The sequence below is a fragment of the Microtus oregoni genome, unplaced genomic scaffold (assembly GCF_018167655.1).
Source record: "Microtus oregoni isolate MIOR12 unplaced genomic scaffold, Mior012 000010F_ref0000083, whole genome shotgun sequence".
Classification (NCBI taxonomy): domain Eukaryota; kingdom Metazoa; phylum Chordata; class Mammalia; order Rodentia; family Cricetidae; genus Microtus; species Microtus oregoni.
In genome coordinates this window covers 16,023,263-16,043,683 of record NW_024543069.1, presented here as the reverse complement: position 1 = coordinate 16,043,683, position 20,421 = coordinate 16,023,263, and the positions used below count along the sequence as shown (strand labels likewise).

General features: G+C 42.1%; 1 protein-coding gene across 12 annotated transcripts in view; it reads right to left on the bottom strand.

Annotated features, from left to right (window-relative positions):
• Plch1 (phospholipase C eta 1) overlaps positions 1–20,421 on the bottom strand; it is a 192,137-nt gene that overhangs the window by 13,923 nt on the left and 157,793 nt on the right. For 9 of the 12 annotated variants that reach the window (XM_041659099.1, XM_041659098.1, XM_041659101.1 and 6 more), the window contains 5 exons: positions 16,681–16,752; positions 13,209–13,303; positions 4,556–4,653; positions 443–622; positions 239–346 (listed from right to left, as the gene is read on the bottom strand). In XM_041659099.1, coding sequence (XP_041515033.1) covers positions 239–346; positions 443–622; positions 4,556–4,653; positions 13,209–13,303; positions 16,681–16,752 — 553 coding nt within the window. The remainder of the gene's footprint in view (positions 1–238; positions 347–442; positions 623–4,555; positions 4,654–13,208; positions 13,304–16,680; positions 16,753–20,421) is intronic. The other 3 variants (XM_041659100.1, XM_041659105.1, XM_041659106.1) reach the window with 1 other exon arrangement.

The following is a 20,421-nucleotide window of genomic DNA, read 5'->3' as shown; positions in this document are numbered from 1 at the left end:
ACTGCCTAACTTCTACAAATCCAGTTCAATGAGTGGCATGCTTGCCACAAAGCATGAAGACCTGAGTCCTAAAGACCCTGGCACACACTATGGTGGAAGGAGAGAAGAGACTCCGCAGAGTAGCCCTCTGACCTCTACTAACATACATACAAACATGCATGCCCACATTAATAATAATAACAATTTAAATAGCAGGGCATCACCTGCACTCAGACGCAGCTAGGAAACTGGTACTTACCTTTGCACATTTGCTGAGGCTTGAGAATGTAGCCACAGTTGCCGTTTGCCTTGAATTTTGCCCGATTTAACTGCATCATCCGTCCTTCCGACTGGTAGTTCAGAGCCACTGTGAACATTGGAAGTTTGAAAGGATTAGAAACAAGTTACAGTTAGCAAGGTAGAGAGAGAAAGCAGAGGACCACCGCCCTCGGGCCATACAGACCTAGCTGGCAGCCTGCATTCCAATAGGGCAGAGGGTTGAAGTTACTGGAGTCGATGCGGTAGGCAGAGGGGTAAATCCTTGTGAGTTGTTTTTGGTTGTAGATCATGAATTGCTCCGACTTCTGCTGGACCACTTGATGTGCTCTTGTTTCACTGAAGGACAACACATTCCCTGTGGTTCCTAGCAGTCAAAGAAACAGAGAATGTGACCAATGTACCAAAGCCAACACAATCTCCTAAAAGACTGGATAATGCCGGAGCCCTCACATGGCCCACAGCAGAAGTGGATTCAGCCTGTTAAACAACAAATCCAAGGACGTTTCACAAATAAAAGGTTCGCCCCAGAACCAGAATGGGTTCAGAGGGGTTCACCCACTCTGTGGCAAGTTATATGTAGAATCACAGAAAGGAAGTGTTAGAGACACTCTGGTTGGTGGCGGCTCAGGTGAGCTATCCAAACTCTCCTCAGAATGGGAGCCACTCTACCTGACTGAGATTCAGCTGCCAATCAGAACAAGAAGTTCAAGTATCTTTACCTATCATTTTAGGCACGGTTTGTTAGAGACACAAAAATGTTTAGATAAAACATAAACAGGTATGAACAAAGTTATAGACCAAGCTTGCCCCTTAAGAAGCCGCAGTGTAAGCAACTCCTGACCAAAAAAAGACCCTGAGATTCCTTCGATTGTTGTCAATGCAAGGCTGAATAAGAACTTCATTCGCTAAGGTGTCCCGTTGTGGGGTCCCATATTCTCCCAGAATTCAGTTGTTTCATTGATTCACGTCTGGTCAGCAGGAAGAGGCGGGAAGGAAAATTATTTGTAGTACATGACACAAGATCTTTGGCACAGACACCGGTGAAGCGAATGAATCGCACTGCGTCCACAACTTACTCCTGACACCAGGAAGACAAACACTGATGGTGCTTCTTAAAAATTCACATGGAAGACAGGGGAGATGGCTCAGGGATTCTGCATTTGCCATGTAACTGTGAGGACCAGAGTTCAGATCCACAGAACCCATGTAAATGCCCAGCGGGTGTGGTGGTCTGCCTGTAATTCCACCTTGGTGAGATGGAGACAAGAGAGCCCCCCGGTATGCTAACTAGCAAGACTAGTCATATTGCTGGGTTCTGGTTAGACTGAGAGACACCACCCCATTGGATAAGGTGGGAGAACAATGGAAAATGCTTTCTAACACAAGCCTCAGGCCTCTACATCCTCGGGACCCCATATGCATGCTCACCCCCACGTGTGTGCTATACACATACAAACATGCACATACATACAATAGCAACACATGTGCCTGAAAATGTAAAGGGTAAAAAGCACATGTGAAATACATGTGCTAGTGGACAATATCCACAGTCCAAGAAAATGAAGGAAAAATGCCACTTGGAAAAAAAAAAAAACTTGAGTTTGAAGGGTGATTTCATTTCTCTTGGAGTCAGTCAAAACCTGCTTGGTGAAAGGCAAGAGAGAGACAGTCCCCATGCAGTAGGCATGTAATGCCAGCAACTCGGGAGACCAAGAGGAAGATTTCAAGTTTAAAGGTTGTCTGCACTGTCAATGACTTCATTGTCATCTCAGGCAATGCAGACACTGTCCTAAAATCAACATAAGGAAAGATTTCTGGACATAATTCAGTAGTAGAGTACTTAACCAAACAGATACAAGACCCTATGCCCAATCTCCGACAATACTAAGTAAACAATAGTAAATATAGTAGCAAATATTATACAAAAATATAAAATAAGAGTACTAAAAATTTTTAAAGTAATGTTTCAGAAACAAGGAAGACTGTCCACCCAAGCCAGGTTTATAAAGCAGAAAAGTGGAGAGCGCTCAACATGCATCGTGCCTGCACTTGGATTTCTACTTGGGCAACAAAATGTTGTCAATCTAGAATCTATAGATTTTAGGGTTGTGTGGAATAAAACTCCAAAGATTGAACATTGCCCATTTTGTCCCTATCCATCTCTTGACCCGTCTCCACAATGCCACAGCTGTTATACACATTTACCAAAGCTCATTCCCGGGAACCAAAGGTTTACTCGTATGTCCACTGGACCTGCTGGAAAAGGCCAGCAGGAAGGAAGAGAAGGCTTGCCTAGAGTCTCTCTCTCGCTCAGCGTCTAACACTGAAGTTAGAAGTCAGCGTCTAAATCCATGGAGACAAAGAATGGAATAGAGGTGGCTGTGCTCAGACCATGTCTGTCTGCCTTGCTTGTTGGCAATGTGGTCTGTCAGGGTACCTGTTGTCCTGGGGGCTACACTCCCTTGGGCGTTAAAAGCTGACTCAGTGACATTCCATAGCTAGAACTTGAACTTGTCATAGCTCAGGAGGAAGAGATGGGAGGACTATAGCTCTTAACCTAGTGATTTCTCTAGCATGGGCTTTTTCCCTGAAAATAATTATTAATATATATTATTGACAGAATACATGAGCAGAGTTTATGCATCTCAACAAAACTAAAATTGAATGTAAGGGCAGGTTCTGGTGGAGAATGTTTTGAATAGAACAGGGGAAAATATACTTATTGACAAACCCAGTCATATAGAGAATCACTGTATTCAATATCTGAGTTATTTCTTCTGATTCTCCACATAAACAGGCACACCCAGTATCATTAAGTTGGCCTTGCTTACTAAGCTCACATCAATTAGTGTTTTAATGGAATTGAGTTGTTCTGCACAAAGATAAGACACACACTCATCATGCACTCTTCATTTCGTGTCTTTTTAAACACTTAAAGACAAACCACATGAAATTTACAAGGTAAACATTACTCAAGATTTTTTTCTCAATGCTACTAGGTTTGTGATTTCCAAAGGTATTATCAGTCAACATGTTTATTCTGTAAATCAGCGATACCTTCAACTTCATCCAGCTAATCCCTGGGTTAATCCAGGAGCCATGGGCAGTCAGTATAAGAAAGTATCACTTGCAAGTTGAGAGTCTTAAGGTTTCTCTTTCCTCACAGATGGTGTTCATCTAAATTTTGTATAACTGCCATTGTTTCAAGAAGAAATCCAAACCCAGAAAAGTCATCTTTTCATGGATTAAAAAAAAAAAAAAGTACTTGTGGATGATGGCTAAGAAAAAAAAAAAAGAGGGAAGAGTCCAAAGCCTGTGAGGACAACAGCATTGTCCTACAAAGCTGTCCTTGCTCTGTGACCATTAGGAAAATGGACATTTTGATTTCCATTTCCCTCCACTAAAATCAAAGTGGATTGAAGCACCGCTGGATTATTGCACCTCCATAAACATTTGGAGACAGAATGAAATAGGAGAAAGAACAGCCAGGAGACTCAAAGATGAGGATGGCTGTCTCTGGTCCCTCTCGGCTTGGTACACATGAAAGCGGTAAGACATGGAGAGATGTCTGAGCTGGAGAGACAGCTCTGAGTTCACAGCACTTGCTGAGGACCTTGGTTGGGTTCCCAGCCCCCACGTGGTGGCTAAAAGTCATCCGAAACTCCAGTTCAAGGGGACCTAACACCCACTTCTGGCCTCCGCAGGCACCAAGCACACATGTGGTACACATATATACATGTAGGCAAGACACGTGTACACACACAACAAATAAATCCCCTTTCAGAAAGAAAAGAATGAAGGAAAATCCACGAGAACCAGTGACTCCTTTTCTTAAAACTTCAGTCAGGGAAATAAACTACTTAAGTCAAAGCCAAAATGTTTAATGAGAAAATGTGTTTTCTCCAGGGTATTGTTATAGCTAATTAATCCTCTCCTCCTGGTCCTTCGCACTCGAAATGGCCATCTGTGACCTGGTCAAGAAGGTAGGCCAGGTCTCCACAGTTTGAGTCCTGAAGTGAGACTTTAACTCTGAAAAGCCTTTGTCATTTCATAATAATAAAAGATGTCTCCACCCTGTAGGAAACTTCTCTGACCTCGAGGCAATCAGGCACCTACAAATAATCAACACAGCCTCACAAGTGAGCTCGGGATCACGTTACCTGTCATTTTCCTGACAAATGAGATGCCATACAGTCCCAGATATGGGTGGGAAAGATCCCATCAGTGGAAACATTAACTGGCAACGACAAAGAAAAGCCAAGAGCGTTGACGAGAGCGAGAGACTCTTGGGCCTTACCGTCATCCACAATATCCTGGGCTGCCACAGAGTTTGTGTACACCACCAAGTCCGAGAGCTCTCTGCAGAGTTTCATGGTCCTCCTTCGGCGGCCCAGCCTGCAGAACACACACTCAAATGAATGCGGCTCGGGCTGGAAGGGCTGGAAGCCTCTGGCTGCATCACCTTCCCTGGGGTCTGTGGAGCCAGGGCTGGAACCCAGGTCTGACTCCCCATTCAGCCCTTCTCCTGTGTCTATACCATTCTACAACCTTTGTTTTATTCAGTCTCTGCAGGGAATCTGCCTTTCTTGTGAAAGGTGTGGTTCCACAGCTGCCCAGCTAGGAAATAATCCCAAGAAACAGAGTTAGACTAAATAGATATAGAAACACATAGACCACAAAACCTAAATACCTAAAAAATAAATGAGTCAAGAATTTCACAGTGATTTTTCTTTAAAAATATAGTTACAAGTATTTTAGATAGTCTTTTAGTGATTATACATTGTATTGTGTAGAAGTTAGGTTTCCTGGGCACTAAGTTTTCTTACTACAATATTCTTATAGTCTTGACTATATCATTACATATTCAACAACTCCTCTTAACCACCCTAAAATCTCCACATGCCACCCATTGCTGACACACACACACACACACGCACACACACACACACACACACTTCTCCTCTAGAGAAAATTTAACATCAGACATTCAATGCTCATCACCACCACTCAAATGGCCAGTAAGCACACAAGATCATGCTCAGCCTTATCGGTCAACAGCAAAGCACAAATGCACAGGAAGGCACCACGTCTCTTCTGCTAGGACAGCTATCACTGAGAAGGTGGGTGAGTGGTGATAAAGGGAAACTCACACACAACCTGGGAATATAAACGGTGCCGTTCCCACGGGAAATGGTTTGGCAGTTGGTCAAGTGCAAGGCAACGTTGTTACCTTGCATTTCTACATTGATGTAAAACCCCGCCCGGGCATATGCATGGCAATACTTTTTAACAACCATCGAAGAGAAAGCTACCAAAACATTCTCCAAGGACTGAAAGAATACCTAAAATGTAGGATATTCATACGGCGGGTAGTTAAACCATAAAATCGAATAGCGCATCCATATGCCACAATGTGAGTGAATCCTGAAAACACAACATTGAATGAAAGAAGCCAGGTATTTTTAAAAGGTCAAGTGTTGGCAAGTAAAAAGTCTACCCAGAGACAGAAAGGAGAGGAGGGTAGAGAGACTGCTGAGGGGTAGAGATGTTTTCTTGGGATGATGAAAAGGTTTGAAAATTAGACATTAAAGATAAAAACTGAACAAATCAGTGTGAGAGCATGCTTAAAATTCACAAGTAAAACTCTGCAGACAGTCCGTGGCACGAAGACATTATACATAAAGTTAGCTCTTTATATTTTTATACCAATAGTGAATTGGTTTAGTGAAGTCCCTAGGTGACCCAAGTCCCAGTGCTCAGGCTCTCGGAGGTGTTAGGGGCAAATCTCTGACTCAAGAGCAGCATGTAACCTTATTACAGCATGTAATACCTGTAATGACATCTCGTTTGCATGAATGAAGACTAATGTGTCTTTTTAAAAACTGTCGCTTCCCTTGCTATGCACCAGACACTTTGATTTAGAAATAGTTAGTAAAGGTCTTCTGAAAGGTGTTCCCATCTCTCTTGTATCTTTTAGTGTAACTAATATTCAATTTTACTGCACTTTTCTCTTCCACCCTCACTAACGAGTGTTTGATGTCTATGCATCCCATTAGGGCTTGAATAGAAAGTCTACCTGAGCACTAATGGAAAATTCCTGTAAGGCCTCTATGGCCTTCATTTCTGTGTTTAGTAAAGAGACAAAGTTGTGCATGTGTGTGTGCATGCGTGTGTGCGTGTCCTCACCCACACCTATGTACCTACCCAAAATATGGTTTGTGTTCCTTTGTGACTCAGGAAGTCCTGATCACAGCAGGGGTCACAATCGGGTTCTGAAAACAGTCATCATGGATACTACATGGGCAACAGCTTTAAAATGGGGGCACAGAGAACTTTCCACACCTAGTGCCCGCCTCGATTTTCAGATCATCCTTTTACGCTAGCCCTCCTTTTTTGGTCTCCCCATCCCCATCCCCAATCTTTGCACTCCTTTTTTTTTTTTTTTTTTTTGCTTCTTGGCCTCTACAGGTATTCAGCACAATTTAAAATACAGAAATGTAAAACATTAAAGCGAGGTTCTGACTAGGAGAGAGAACACACAGTGTTGTCTTTCTGGGTCTAGGCTACCTCATCCACTGTAATATTTTCCAGCTACATCTGTTTTCCTATACATTTCCTAATTTCACATCTGTGTAGTGTTGGATTGTGTCTGAGCACCACATTTTCATTAACCATTCAAAGACTGGCAGACATGTGAGCTGATTCAAAGTCCTAGCTATTGTGAATAGAGCAGCAACGAACATGGGTGTGTAGGTATCTCTATGACAGGCTACATGAGTCCTTCGGGTATACGCCCAGGAGAAATGTGACCAAGTAATAGGGAAGCTCTACCTCTAGTTTTCTGAGAAATCCCATACTGATCTCCACTATGGCTGTACCACTTTAAATTCCCACCAACCGTTAATAAAGCTCCCCCTTAGCTCTCCCCCTTGCCATCATTTGTTTCCTTGATAATGGCCATTCTGACTGGGGTGAGATGGGTCTCAAAATATGAAAGTATTTTCATCTGCATCGCCCTGATGGCTAGTGACATCAAACACCAGTGTTGATTAGTCATCTCTATTTTTTTTTCTTTGAGAACTCTGCTCAGTTTTTAAGTTAGGTTATGTAACATTTAGATATTTTCAGTGTCTATTCTGTATTAAACCTCTGTCCATTGTATATTTGGCAAAGGGAGAGAGGAGAACACTAGGTATAGAAATGTTTAAAGAAGAATGGAATCTAGCATCGAGAGGAGGGAGAAGGTTGGTAACAGAGAAACCCACTGCTTTAGGCTGGCAGGCTCAGTGGGTAAAGGCATTTGCTACCATGTCTGAAAACCTGAGTTGGAATGCCAGGACTCACACCATGGAGGGAAAAAAGTAACTTGCACAGCTGTTCTATGACCTCCACATACAAGTTGTGACCTGTGTGTGCATGCGTGTGTGTGCATGCATGCACACAGAGAACAATTTTAAAATCTTTTTAAAGAAACCTATTTTATAAGCTAACTAAATAATTCTATTTTAAAAAGGAGTTAGTAGGGATATGGCCTAAATGGCAGATAATGTCATAGCTAGAAGTCATGAGAAAGTAGGCAAAAATGACAGTCCTGTGATGGAGGAAGGTCATTGGTTAAATAAAAAGAAACTGCTTGGCCCTCATTGGTTAGAAGAAAGGTGGGAGGAGTAAACAGAACAGAACGCTGGGAGGAAGAGGAAGTGAGCTCAGACTCCACAGCTCTCCTCTTGGAGATGCCATGCCCCGCTCCCGGACAGACACACACCATGAAGCTCCGACCCAGGATGGACTAGGCTAGAATCTTCCCGGTAAGACCGGTTCTCACAGATTATTAGAGATGGGTTGATCGGGATATCAGAATTAGCCAGTAAGGGCTAGACCTAAAGGGCCAAGCAGTGTTTAAATGAATACAGTTTGTGTGTTGTTATTTCGGGCATAAGCTAGCCGGGCAGGCAGCCGGGGTGCTGGGGACGCAGCCCCGCCGCCCCTATTTACTACAAATGGCGCCCGACGTGATGGACTAAACCCACTTAAAAAACCTGAGAAGGCTTAAAAATAAGGGAGAGAGAGTTTAACACAGATTTTTGCTGTTTGTTGGTGGCGTGCTGTAGAGAGATTTCCTGATTCGGCAACAGCAGCAGAAAAAACACTGTGTCATTTTAAAGCGCAGCTTCTTGGGGCTGTGCTGCCAGCGTGAACTCTGGCTTTAAAGCATTTGTGGCACTCTGCTTGCTAGAGGCAAGCAAGCACTCTCATCTAAGAGAAGCTTCCTGAATCAGCTTTAGCTGCAAAACCCTGCAGCTCATTAAGAGGTCCTGCCATGAAACACTTAAATGGTGTTGACGAAAAGCTGAACGCATGCTTTTCGGTTTTCAGCCGTAGCAGGAAAAAAGCTGCGCCGTTTAAAAATGCCAGCTTTCTGGGCTGTCCGGCCAGGGCAAACTCTGACTCTTTTATGCAGGCGGTTCGTGCGGTTTGCAAGCACAGGCTGCTGAAACTCGCTTGCTGGCAGGGACCTTGAAATGCCATAGAGTTGTGGCAGTAAACATGGCTACAGCCAGTACCTCAGCCATGAGGCTGGAAAGCTAAGGAATGGGCTACATCTAGCCGGCAAAGCCACGCCTTTAATCCTACTGATATTGCTTGGTAAATTAAAGACTCATGTGGTCAGAAAAAGAGAGATATACAGTAAAGAGAGATTCAAAGACAAAGAAAATTTTTAAATGGTTCACAGTGTGTTAAAAATATATGCAGACTAAAAGTTGAAGTTCTTAAAGTAAAAAAAAAAAAGAGAGAGTTGTTGTGTGTGGTAGCACACACCTTTAATCCCAGTGCCTAGAAGGCAGAGACAAACAGATCTCTGTGAGTTCAAGGTGTAGTAGTGTACACCTTTAATCCCGAATGCCTGGGAGGCAGAGACAGGCGGATCTCTGAGAGTTCAAAGACAGCCTGGTCTACAGAGTTACTTCAGGTCAAAGATACAGAGAACCTGTCTCAAAAAGCAAAGAGTTAAAAGTAAAAATAAACAAAATAGAGGTTAAAACAAAGCTGTACAAAGATGGAAAATAGACAGAGAATTTTGATACTGTATGCTATCATGCTCTCTTTGAATTATTTAAATGCTGAAGAAGGAGCAACAGATGCTAAAAGATATTTATTTATAAATGCTGCTGAACTAATCCAACATAGATATTTTGATGCCTTGACTTTGAAATTTGGATCTAAGGACATGATGCTTTGGAAAGGAGTTTCTTATTTTGTTTTCACAGAGGATGAGACCCTGTTCATTTCTTCTATTCTGATTTGGTATGATGGACCACACCCTCCTGAAGGGTTGTTGTGAACATCTTCAGAAAATTGCTTCGCTCAACTGCCAACTGAGATGAAACTAGCACACAGGTTATACCGTGAAAGACCTAATTAACGACGCCCCCATTCAGCAGGAAGCAGTTTGGAGAGAAAAAACTGCGCCCATGTTCCCAAATATGGTTTATAAACGTTCTTTTACATTTAAAGGGGGATATGATATAGGTATGAATAATTTGCATTAGTATTGATTTTGCTTTATTGATAGAGATTTACGGTCAATTTTTATTTCTGATATTGATTAAGGTATTGTGATTGTATAGTTCATTATTAAAATGTAATGTATAATTAGGAAATATAGGTTGTTGATGGATAATCATAAATAATAGTCAAGTTTGTAGTCATGTTAGTTAATATTTTCTAGATGTGCGTAGATATATTTTAGATAGGCATTCTTCATATTTTTCAAAGATTATAAAATATGGCATTTTAAATGTTGTAATAACTTAGGACTTTTCATGACAATGAGACACTCTGCTCCTGGCAGCACCAATCTACTTCAAGAGGAAGATGGGCATCGAAGAGGCTCGTTATGGAGTTTGATAGCCATTTGGCAAGAAACTGCTCTTACCTGGACTATTGCATTAACTGGACACAGAGAACCCACAGAGAGAGGACTACTGAACTTGCCTAAGGTGAGATGATCTTTCGGGGTTCCTGATTCATGAAAGAGTCTGTGAGACATTCTGCAGGACACAAAAGATAGTGACTGAACTGACTTTGAATTTTCCTGCTTTATGGAAATGTCTGCTGGATACCATTGGCCTGAAGGCTGAAGATGGATGCCCCAACGGTACAGAGGAACTTTGGGTGACTGTCCAGGCAGCGAGATGTCTCTGTCATTTCTCGAGTTTTAAAAGTTGCTTTTTTCTTGTTTGCTTAGGTAGTATTGTATCTTTCTGGAGTCTTTGATGGAGTTAAGAATAGTTAGTTATAGTTATAGTTTTCCTTAGTTATGATAAAGATTATTGTAACTTTTACTTGATAACTGTTTCGTTATATGTAATTTTGCTATGTTAAAGTTAAAGCCTTTTTTTTTGTTTAAACAGAAAAAGGGGAAATGATGGAGGAAGGTCATTGGTTAAATAAAAAGAAACTGCTTGGCCCTCATTGGTTAGAAGATAGGTGGGAGGAGTAAACAGAACAGAACGCTGGGAGGAAGAGGAAGTGAGCTCAGACTCCACAGCTCTCCTCTTGGGAGCAGACGCCTGAGAGAGACGCCATGCCCCGCTCCCGGACAGACACACACCATGAAGCTCCGACCCAGGATGGACTAGGCTAGAATCTTCCCGGTAAGACCGGTTCTCACAGATTATTAGAGATGGGTTGATCGGGATATCAGAATTAGCCAGTAAAGGCTAGAGCTAAAGGGCCAAGCAGTGTTTAAATGAATACAGTTTGTGTGTTGTTATTTCGGGCATAAGCTAGCCGGGCAGGCAGCCGGGGTGCTGGGGACACAGTCCCGCCGCCCCTATTTACTACAGTCCTAGGTGCAGGACGCCTTCATGTGAACTGTTGGCTAAGGGAGGCCCCAGAAACTTCCCACACAATATAGGTTCTTGGCACTTCTCTTGGTTGTCTGCCAGGCCTAGAGGATAAGACACCGTTGCTGAGGACACATTGGTTGCAAGAAACATAAATAAATCTGGAGTGGAGTAGGCAGTTTCCTCCCAGTCAGCTAGCCCTCTTAGTGCTTCAAGGGGCGCTATACAGGTTGCTGGGGGAGAAGAGGTATCAACAGACTTAGGGTTTTGAGCACTAAGAACTATAATACCAACCTGCCTAGCTAGGTGAGCCCACTATGGGGGTAACCAACTGCTGTTTGGTTGAAGTTGGGACCCTCTCAACAGGAGAGAATCCATGCATGGTACTGTAAAACCAGCCCAACCCAGGCGGCTGGTGAAGTCATAGACCCTAGGAAAGAGCGTACTACTGTTTTTTTAGATAAACTGACATAGCTCAAAAATCTACTTTTATACATAGACAGATGCTATTCTCAGCCTTAACCAGAGAGGCCTCTCTTTGCAGTGAATAATGAAGAATACAGAGACTCACGGCTGCTCAAAGAGTTGAGAGTAAGCGATGGTTGGGCGCTCAGTCCTAAGTAAGACATTTTGACCTCCCAGTCTAAGGTTTAGCGAACACTGCAGAGAAAGGAGCAACTAGAATGTAAGAGCCAGAAGATAGGGAGAAGACTGAGATATCACCTTCTGACTCTGACACAGCCCTTATCACCATAATCACCATCATCACCATCATCATCATCATCATCACCATCATCATCATCAGCAGCAGCAGCAGCAGCAGAGAGTATCTGCACTGAGACTGCACAAGACTGGCCTGGTCAACAGTCAATCGTGGATGAGGGAGGGGCTTGTGGGAGTCTTACCACTCCCTGTTGAACTATGGCTACTAATAGATTCTAGGGGAGGAGTCATTGTCTTCGGTCTGTACCCGTTAGTGAGCCCACCGGGTTCCGATAGCTACTTCTAAACCCTTGATCATCCAGGTGGGCCTGTTTAAACTCAGCAGATCACAAAAGGATACAAATGTGGGGAAGAGATTTATAGGGAGAAGGGAGAGCAGATGGGGGTGGAAGGAAGATAAGAGAAGGAGGGTAGGGAGCGAGAGCACAGAATTCATTATATATGTGAATGGAATTGTTAAAGAACAGGTTTAATTAATAAAGAAATAAAGGTAAAATTCAAGTATTATAATTAATATAGATTTCTGTGTGATTATTTCAGGAGTCTGGGTGGCCAGGAACAAACAAGCAGCTTCCTACAACCCTAACCCTAATTCATCTCAGTGGGTCCAAAACAAAGATATGAAGGGAGGAAGAGGAGGCCATGCTGGGAAGACGTAAGTGAGCAGGATCAGGAAAGGAACAAGAGAGGGTAATAATGGGTAGATACAACCATGATACATTGTATATGTGTAAAGTTCTTAAAAATAATAAAATAGAGCCGGAAGGTGGTGGCACACACTTTTAATCCCAGTACTTGGGAGGCAGAGGCAGGCGGATCTATGTGAGTTCGAGACCAGCCTGGTCTACAAGAGCTAGTTCCAGGACAGGCTCCAAAACCACAGAGAAACCCTGTCTCGGAAAAAAAAAAACAAAAAAAATAATAATAAAATAGGAGCTAATAGTTTTGAGCATTTCTTTAATGGGGTTGGGATCTACCATGCAATTTAATACCTTTACTCCTTTCGTGACCCTACAAGATGGAAAGGTCACCTTGCTCAGTATTTACGATGGCTGGTGGACGAGTAATACCTGTTGTCTGCTCCAGCTATGTGCTTATCCTGTCCTTCTAGCGCTCTGCCAGTCCGACATATGCATAGCCCTCCCCTTCTCTGAAGACACCTTTCCCCTGACAACTCCTGCCACTAGCCTGTGTTCAGCATCTCACTGACGCCGCGTTCCCTCCACACAGTATCTCTACCTTGGTTTTCACATCTCACTCCAGGACCTTCCCTTGTGACCCCTCCCAGTCTCCAGACACGCACAACTAAAACAGCTAGGACCACAGGATGGAGAGGCCGTGGGAGTCAGAGCAACAGGCACGGAGATGCTTTCTTACCTGTACAGCTGGCCTCCCTCCTTGCCAGGATTCTGAAATATGTCTTCCTCGTCGTCGGTACTATAGGATTTAGAACGTGACTTTGTAGTTTTCTGCTGGAAGAGTCATAGTAAATTTATTAACTCACCACATTAGGTACATTCACAAAACACAGAGACTGGACTAGATTTTCATACACACGCGCACACACACGCACAGGTATCTGTGCATGCGCGGCCATGCATAGAGAGAACAGTCAATAGCATTATATTCACTAGTAATGCAAAATAAGCCACAGAAAACTGACAGCTTAGAAAAATTATATTATTTGTGTACTTTGAAGAGAAAGTCCAAAATTAAAGTATCTATTTAAATAATTATAAGGGAAAATGTCCTTTTATATAGAAGCTTACTATTGATAAGCGATAAAAGGCAAATTTGGTTTTAAAAAACAGATGACTGCCATTTTACCTTCCATCAACACATCCTCAAATAGTTATTATGTAAATCAAACTGCTCTTTTGAGTGTATAGCCCATTTTACATTCTAGAAGTAAAATAAAAATTGCTATTCATAGCACATGAGCTTAAAGTCTCCAGAATTAATCTAGCATCTTCTGGACAGATTTTTTTTCTTGGGGGGGGGGGAGTTCATTCTCACACTGGAGACTGCTCATTATTTAGGCTGCACAAAACCCAACATAACAAATGATGGAGCCCCCAGTCATTGCAGAAAAACTTGAGACCAAACATACAGCTCCTACCAAGGTTAGTCATCTAGACGGTACACTTTGGACATCAGAGGAACGTGACCCTGGAAATGAACACTATCCCCAAGTCGTCACAGGATCACATCAACTTCCAGATCTTCTCATTCCCCCAAACTGAAGACCAGCTACAAGATGCCCACTGCACCGATGGTGATGAGCAACTTTGAACCTTCTCAAGAACTGCTTTCATCCTGAGAACTTCAGATACGGAAACCCTACTGTTCAAACTTCCATTCTAGGTTAGCTTTTCACCAGGCAGGTAAAGTTGCAAGTCCCATCAGGTTTCCTGGCATACCTTAAACATATTGTGTAAACACTACCGTTCTACAGGGTTCTTATTATTATTTCAATGATTAAATGAGAGACATACAAAGCCATTTTTATAATCCACTGACTTTAACTTTGTATGTAAATTATTACTGGTACTTACTAAAATAATTCATAAACAACCTCACGGACTGTTATCACCAGATGTGTGAAAATGCTCACTCTTTGGTAGCTGAAATTCTTCTGAAATATTTTCCTCAGAAGATACATTTTTATTATAAGATATAAAAAGAAGTTAATAACTAAAGGCAGTATTTTGATGCACATCTGTAATCCAAGCTTTTGAGAGGTGGAGGCAGAAGGTTCAGTGGGTGTGTAAGGCCAGCCTGGGCTACAAAGCAAGATGCTGCCTCAAAAACAAAACAAAACGAAGAATGATTAATGTTGATAATTTTTCTGACACAATTTTGATACATGATATGCATGAGATTATGGCTATCACATCTAGACTCTATTTTCATCATACTGTTTTGTTCCATGTTTTGTATGTTTAAGATCTTCAGAGATCAGCCCCCAGTGGCTTCACACCTGCCCACTATGCAAGTGTAACAAGGCTCGCTTAATCACTCTTTAGACTGAACAGTTGGTTTATTTTTCTTGTCGCTGTAACTACTGCCCCTAAATTATCCTACTTATGGACATGAAATTCCAGACAGAGCATCCCTTACAGTAGTAGAAAAGGTCTCGCTGAAACCCTCAGATAGTGTTACGCTCATCACCTAATAACCAATCTCCTTTATTAATTTTTAAAATTTCATTTAGTTCATGCGTGCATGTGTGTGTGGATGCACATTCACACACTTATGCCAAGGTGCACAAGTGGATGTCAGAGCAACTTGAACTTTTTCCACCAGGTAGGTCATGAGAAACCCAGGTCTCCAGGCTTGAGACCACACACTGGATCTGCTGAGCCGTCTCACTGGCCCAGTGACTGACATATAAAATTTTCACCTCTTTATTGAGGTAGCACATACATCCGCACAAGTATGCAGTATTATGTGTACCAAATGATGGTTTTCACAAACTTGAACTTTTTCCACCAGGTAGGTCATGAGAAACCCAGGTCACCAGGCTTGAGACCACACACTGGATCTGCTGAGCCATCTCACTGGCCCAGTGACTGACATATAAAATTTTCACCTCTTTATTGAGGTAGCACATACATCCGCACAAGTATGCAGTATTATGTGTACCAAATGATGGTTTTCACAAACTTGAACTTTTTCCACCAGGTAGGTCATGAGAAACCCAGGTCTCCAGGCTTGAGACCACACACTGGATCTGCTGAGCCGTCTCACTGGCCCAGTGACTGATATCTTTTTTTTTTCTTGTGACTGATATCTTATATAAAATTTTCACCTCTTTATTGAGGTAGCACATACATCTGCACAAGTATGCCGTTTTATGTGTACCAGATGATGGTTTCCACAAACTGAAAGTACTCCAATGAGGAAGTCGAATCCTGCCTGCTTCCTAGAATTCTCCACATCCTCCCATTGGTCCTTACTTTCCCCTCAAATGTAACAATGACCCTATACCTACCCAGATTTCTAGCCTATAGCATTTTTACAGGGTTTTAAATTTAAATACATAAAGATACTCTCACTTCATGCACACCAAATTTTACTTCTTTAGCTCAGATCATGCTTGAAAGATCATATCATGGCACATAGTTATAACTGTGTTCTTTCTGTGGCTGTTCAACAGGCCAGATGTGAATTTGCCACATTTTAGTTGGTTCTATAGTTAAGGAGCATTTGGGCTGTTCACCACTTGTCCCATTGCAAATGCCACTGTTAAAGTGTTGTTTCTGTCCTGGTCATAAGCCCAACAGCGGAGCTGCTAAAAGGGGAGATGGTCACACTGTGTGCCACAGTGGTTTCTGTACCTCAGCGGAGGGAGTACATGTTGCTCAGCACGGAAACACACATGTTGCTCAGCACGGAAACGCTTGGTCTCTGTGCTCTTTTTATGCAATTTTCACTTCCAGATAACTCCAAAGGAGAGCCTCACTTCCTTGCCAAGTGCCTCTTTCCCATGCTGTCTGCTTTTGTAATGGGTGCATTTAAACTTTTGGTTGGTTTTGTTTTTTTGGAAATTCGAACTGCCTGTCTTCTTACCTGTAGAAATGATTCAAGTATATAGAATATGAGTCCTTTGTTGGATATGTGCATTTAAAAAACAACCTCTAAAATGCAACTTGATTTTTGATCCTTTTGATTAATAGCGGTTCTAAATTTCAAGGTTGTTTAAATTTCAAACTTCTCTCCTTCAAAAGTCCTTTCGACAAAACCTTCAGCCATCCCAAGGTTATTACAATACAATGTTACCCTAGTACTTACAGAATCTTTAAATTAACTGAATACCACACATTAACGACCATCACTATGCACATACCTTGTGTTTCCCGAAGTTGCTCATCAGCGATCGCCCATGGGACTTCTTTCCACTTTCCTTCACGTCCAGGTTCTGTGTAAATAAAAAGCATAGTGTAGTGATTTTTCTTTCTTTTTGTCCTGTTTAGCTCTGGCAGGTCCCCTAGGGACCCTCTCTTCTCTTTCCCTGGCTCATTTCTTCCTACTTCACACCTCTGACACCTAAAATGTGACTGTGTCTGTCTGATGCAAAGAAAGGGTACACCGTCAGGGATGCCAGAATACAGCATCAGCCCATGGCTTCCATCCCTATTAACTGTATGCCTAAGCCCAGGACATGGTGCTCTGAATGTCCCAAGTGGCGATGATCATTTCTGGTTAAGAGGCATTTTAATTTTGGAAACTAGCCACTTGACACTATCTAAGGGTTTCGGTGAGACCTTTTCTACTATTGTAAGGGATGCTCTGTCTGGAATTTCATGTCCATAAGTAGAATAATTTAGGGACATTAGTTACAGCGACAAGAAAAATAAACCAACTGTTCAGTCTAAAGAGTGATTAAGCGAGCCTTGATACACTTGCATAGTGGGCAGGTGTGAAGCCAGTGGGGGCTGATCTCTGAAGATCTTAAACATACAAAACATGAAACAAAATAGCATGATGGAAGTAGATTCTAGGTGTGATAGCCATAGTCTCATGTATAACATGTGTCAAAACTGTGTCAGAAAAATTATCATCATTAATCATTCTTTGTTTTGTTTTTGAGGTAGCATCTTGCTGTGTAGCCCAAGCTGTTAAGTACAGAAAATGCTCACAATAAACACTGTTGTTTGGGATTTTAAAGTATTATAAATAAAAGCCAGTCATAACACTTTCATTCATTTAAGGAAATCACTGTGATGCATATCTGTGTGTTGAAAGCATTGCCCTAGTGGCAAGCACCAGGGAGTGGAATTTGAGCCTCTGAAAACTCCTCACGTGGGTTCGTTATCCAGGTAGAGATGGTGAGTAAGTCTCCTCCTGTGTTAGCCCACATGTGGAGTGGGGGCAGAAATGTCCCCTGTTGAAAGGGTTGTTGTCCCTGAAATTTATTGTGGGGAGACCTGCAGACCCCACTGTTGCGGGAGGTCCTCCCACTCGTCCAGCCTATCACCGCTGAGGTACCAGCCCATTGGGGCGTGGTTTCTCTCCCTTTAAAAAAGCGGCCACTTCCCTCTCCTCTCTCTCTTCACTTCCTGCTCCACCGGTGACTAGACTCCTTTCCTGGTTGCGTAGAGGGCTGTTGCCTGGGACAGTGATCTGTAAGTTTTTTCCCCTTTAAATAAATACCACCCTAATAATCATAACCCCGAATTGGTGTGGCATTGTTTGTGACTTACGCCTTCATTTTGGCACCCAACGTTTGGTTTTAGAACCTCTCCTTTCCCCACTCGCAGCCGCGAGTTCGGCTTGGCGGCCGCAAGTTCGGCTTGGCGGCCACGGAAGCCCGCGGGCTTGGTGGCCAAGGGCTTGGCGGGAGCCCTCCCTTCCTCAGCTGCCGCCTGTGCCTTGCAGCAGCGGCCTTGGACTCCCCACGTGGATTTAAACTCCACAGGCCCGCATAGTCTCTGCCCGCGTGGTTTGCTCTTTTCTGAGTCATTTTTAAATCTCCCTTGCAAGTACAGCTCTTAAGTGGCACAAACCAGAGCACGTGGTTGCTGAAAGCTGCAACCCCTCAGGGTGACTCTGTCACATGGAGGCATAAGCGGCTTCCAGGTTGCTCTTCTCTACCCCTGGATTCTGGGTTTCTGGTTCCGTCTCAGGAATTGATTTAATTACATTTACTTTGTTGAGAAACTTGCATTTTCCAGTTTTTAACATCTACTAAGGCACTGAAACAGGACCATGTTTTCACCGCGACTCTGCAACAGTGCCACCTGCTGGATAATAGGGTTCTGTTCTTATCTCCACAGGAAAACACTCATCTTTGAGAAATTCAAGGGACCCTGGATGTTTGGATACTGACAGATGGAAAAATACCTGCCCAATAGGAAATATCAAGACAACTGAATGGGTTGTGTAAGTAATATTAAACCATATTTCTAAATTTATAAAGCTGGTTTTGAAGTTGGACTCTGGCTCAGTCCCTCTCCAATTCCAAGCCTGTTAGTAAGAGAAAAACCCAGAGTTTCTGGAGTTTCTGTCTCATGTCAAGAGCCATGATATGGGACAGAAAGAAATATGAGTTTAGAAAACATCTTTGCTTTTCTTCATATCTATCATACTTTTCATTGAATATATCTATCATGTCTTTCATTGAATATATATATGTCTATATATGTCTATATTATTAATGTTTAAGTTTTTCATAATGAACAATGAGTTTTTCCTGAAGTGACATTTGAAGTTTTCAGGAAGAAGATGGGGCCCCATAACAACAACTCCACCTGGTTGATATGACGTCATGATACTGATAGCGCTACTACAAGACCTGCTTTTGGTACCAGCTGCACAAGACACTTCCAACTTGGTTAGCTGAAATGGTGCACATCTTATACAACATTTTGGCCAGACCTGCACAAAAAACTCAGAGACTATTGGCAATTTTAAAAGACATTGATCTTGAAATTTAACCATCATTTTACTTTCACAGGATCCCCCAGAAAGAACGCCGCCCCCATGACAGCTGGAAGTAAATCTAGAGGACGACGTCCCCTCTCCCAGTAAAGTTTGCCCTTGGGTTTAGGGACATCATTTAGGGGTTGATTATAATTAGTATACATCTGAGGGTTGGAGGAGGAATTTTATACGCTCAGGGATCATTTTGAAAAAAAAAAAAAAGAGGGATGATGGGATAATAGATTTGTAATTGTGAGTTACTGTTTTTAGACAAATACTTTGGTATAGATTCTTGTATATTGATACAAAGTTAAATTATATTGACTATTGTACGCATGCATGTTTCTACCTCTGTTTAAAACATTTTTTATGTATTGACATATATTGTATTGATATATATATATAGTATATATTTACCAGATTGCAGTGTACATTTCTACCTCTGATTAAGATACTTATATAATACCATATTGCAGTGTACATTTCTACCTCTGATTAAGATACTTATATAATGATTGTGTATTGATATATATTTACCTACTGCAATGTATATTTGTACATTGTTTATATTTGGAGGTCATTGTCCTCATTTGTTTCACAGTCGTTTATTGTCTTAGTCTTTAAGTTAGATAGATATTGAGAATTATATAGACTAATAGTCATCTAAGTTTGTCATTTATAATAGACTAATCAGGTTCTTTAGATATATAGAGATTATACTCAGTATAGATAGATAATCTTCAACTTCTTCAAAGAGCTGTAGAAAATGGCCTTTAATCTAACTCAGAGTTTTGTGGTAGTGAGACACAATTGCTCCTGGCAACACCACTCTATTCCCGAGAGAATGTTGAGCACCAAAGACACTCCACCTGGAGCCTTCTTTTTGGCAGAACTGGCGTTTGGGCAAAGAAATGCCCATACCTCAACGACTGACAAAGATACAGAGCGTGTATCAATGGATAAAACAGGGCTGTCATATCCTGCCAAGACAGGGTAAGATAGTTTTGAAAAGTTGCTTGCCTTTGAAAATGGTATGTCAGTTATGTTAGGCCTTAGCCAAAGTTGGTTGCTTCAACGCTGCTAACGTGATTTTGGGTGATTGCCCAGGTAGCCAGTTGTCTCTGTGATTTGTTGCATGTTTTGGAAGTTGTTTTACTGAACTTCC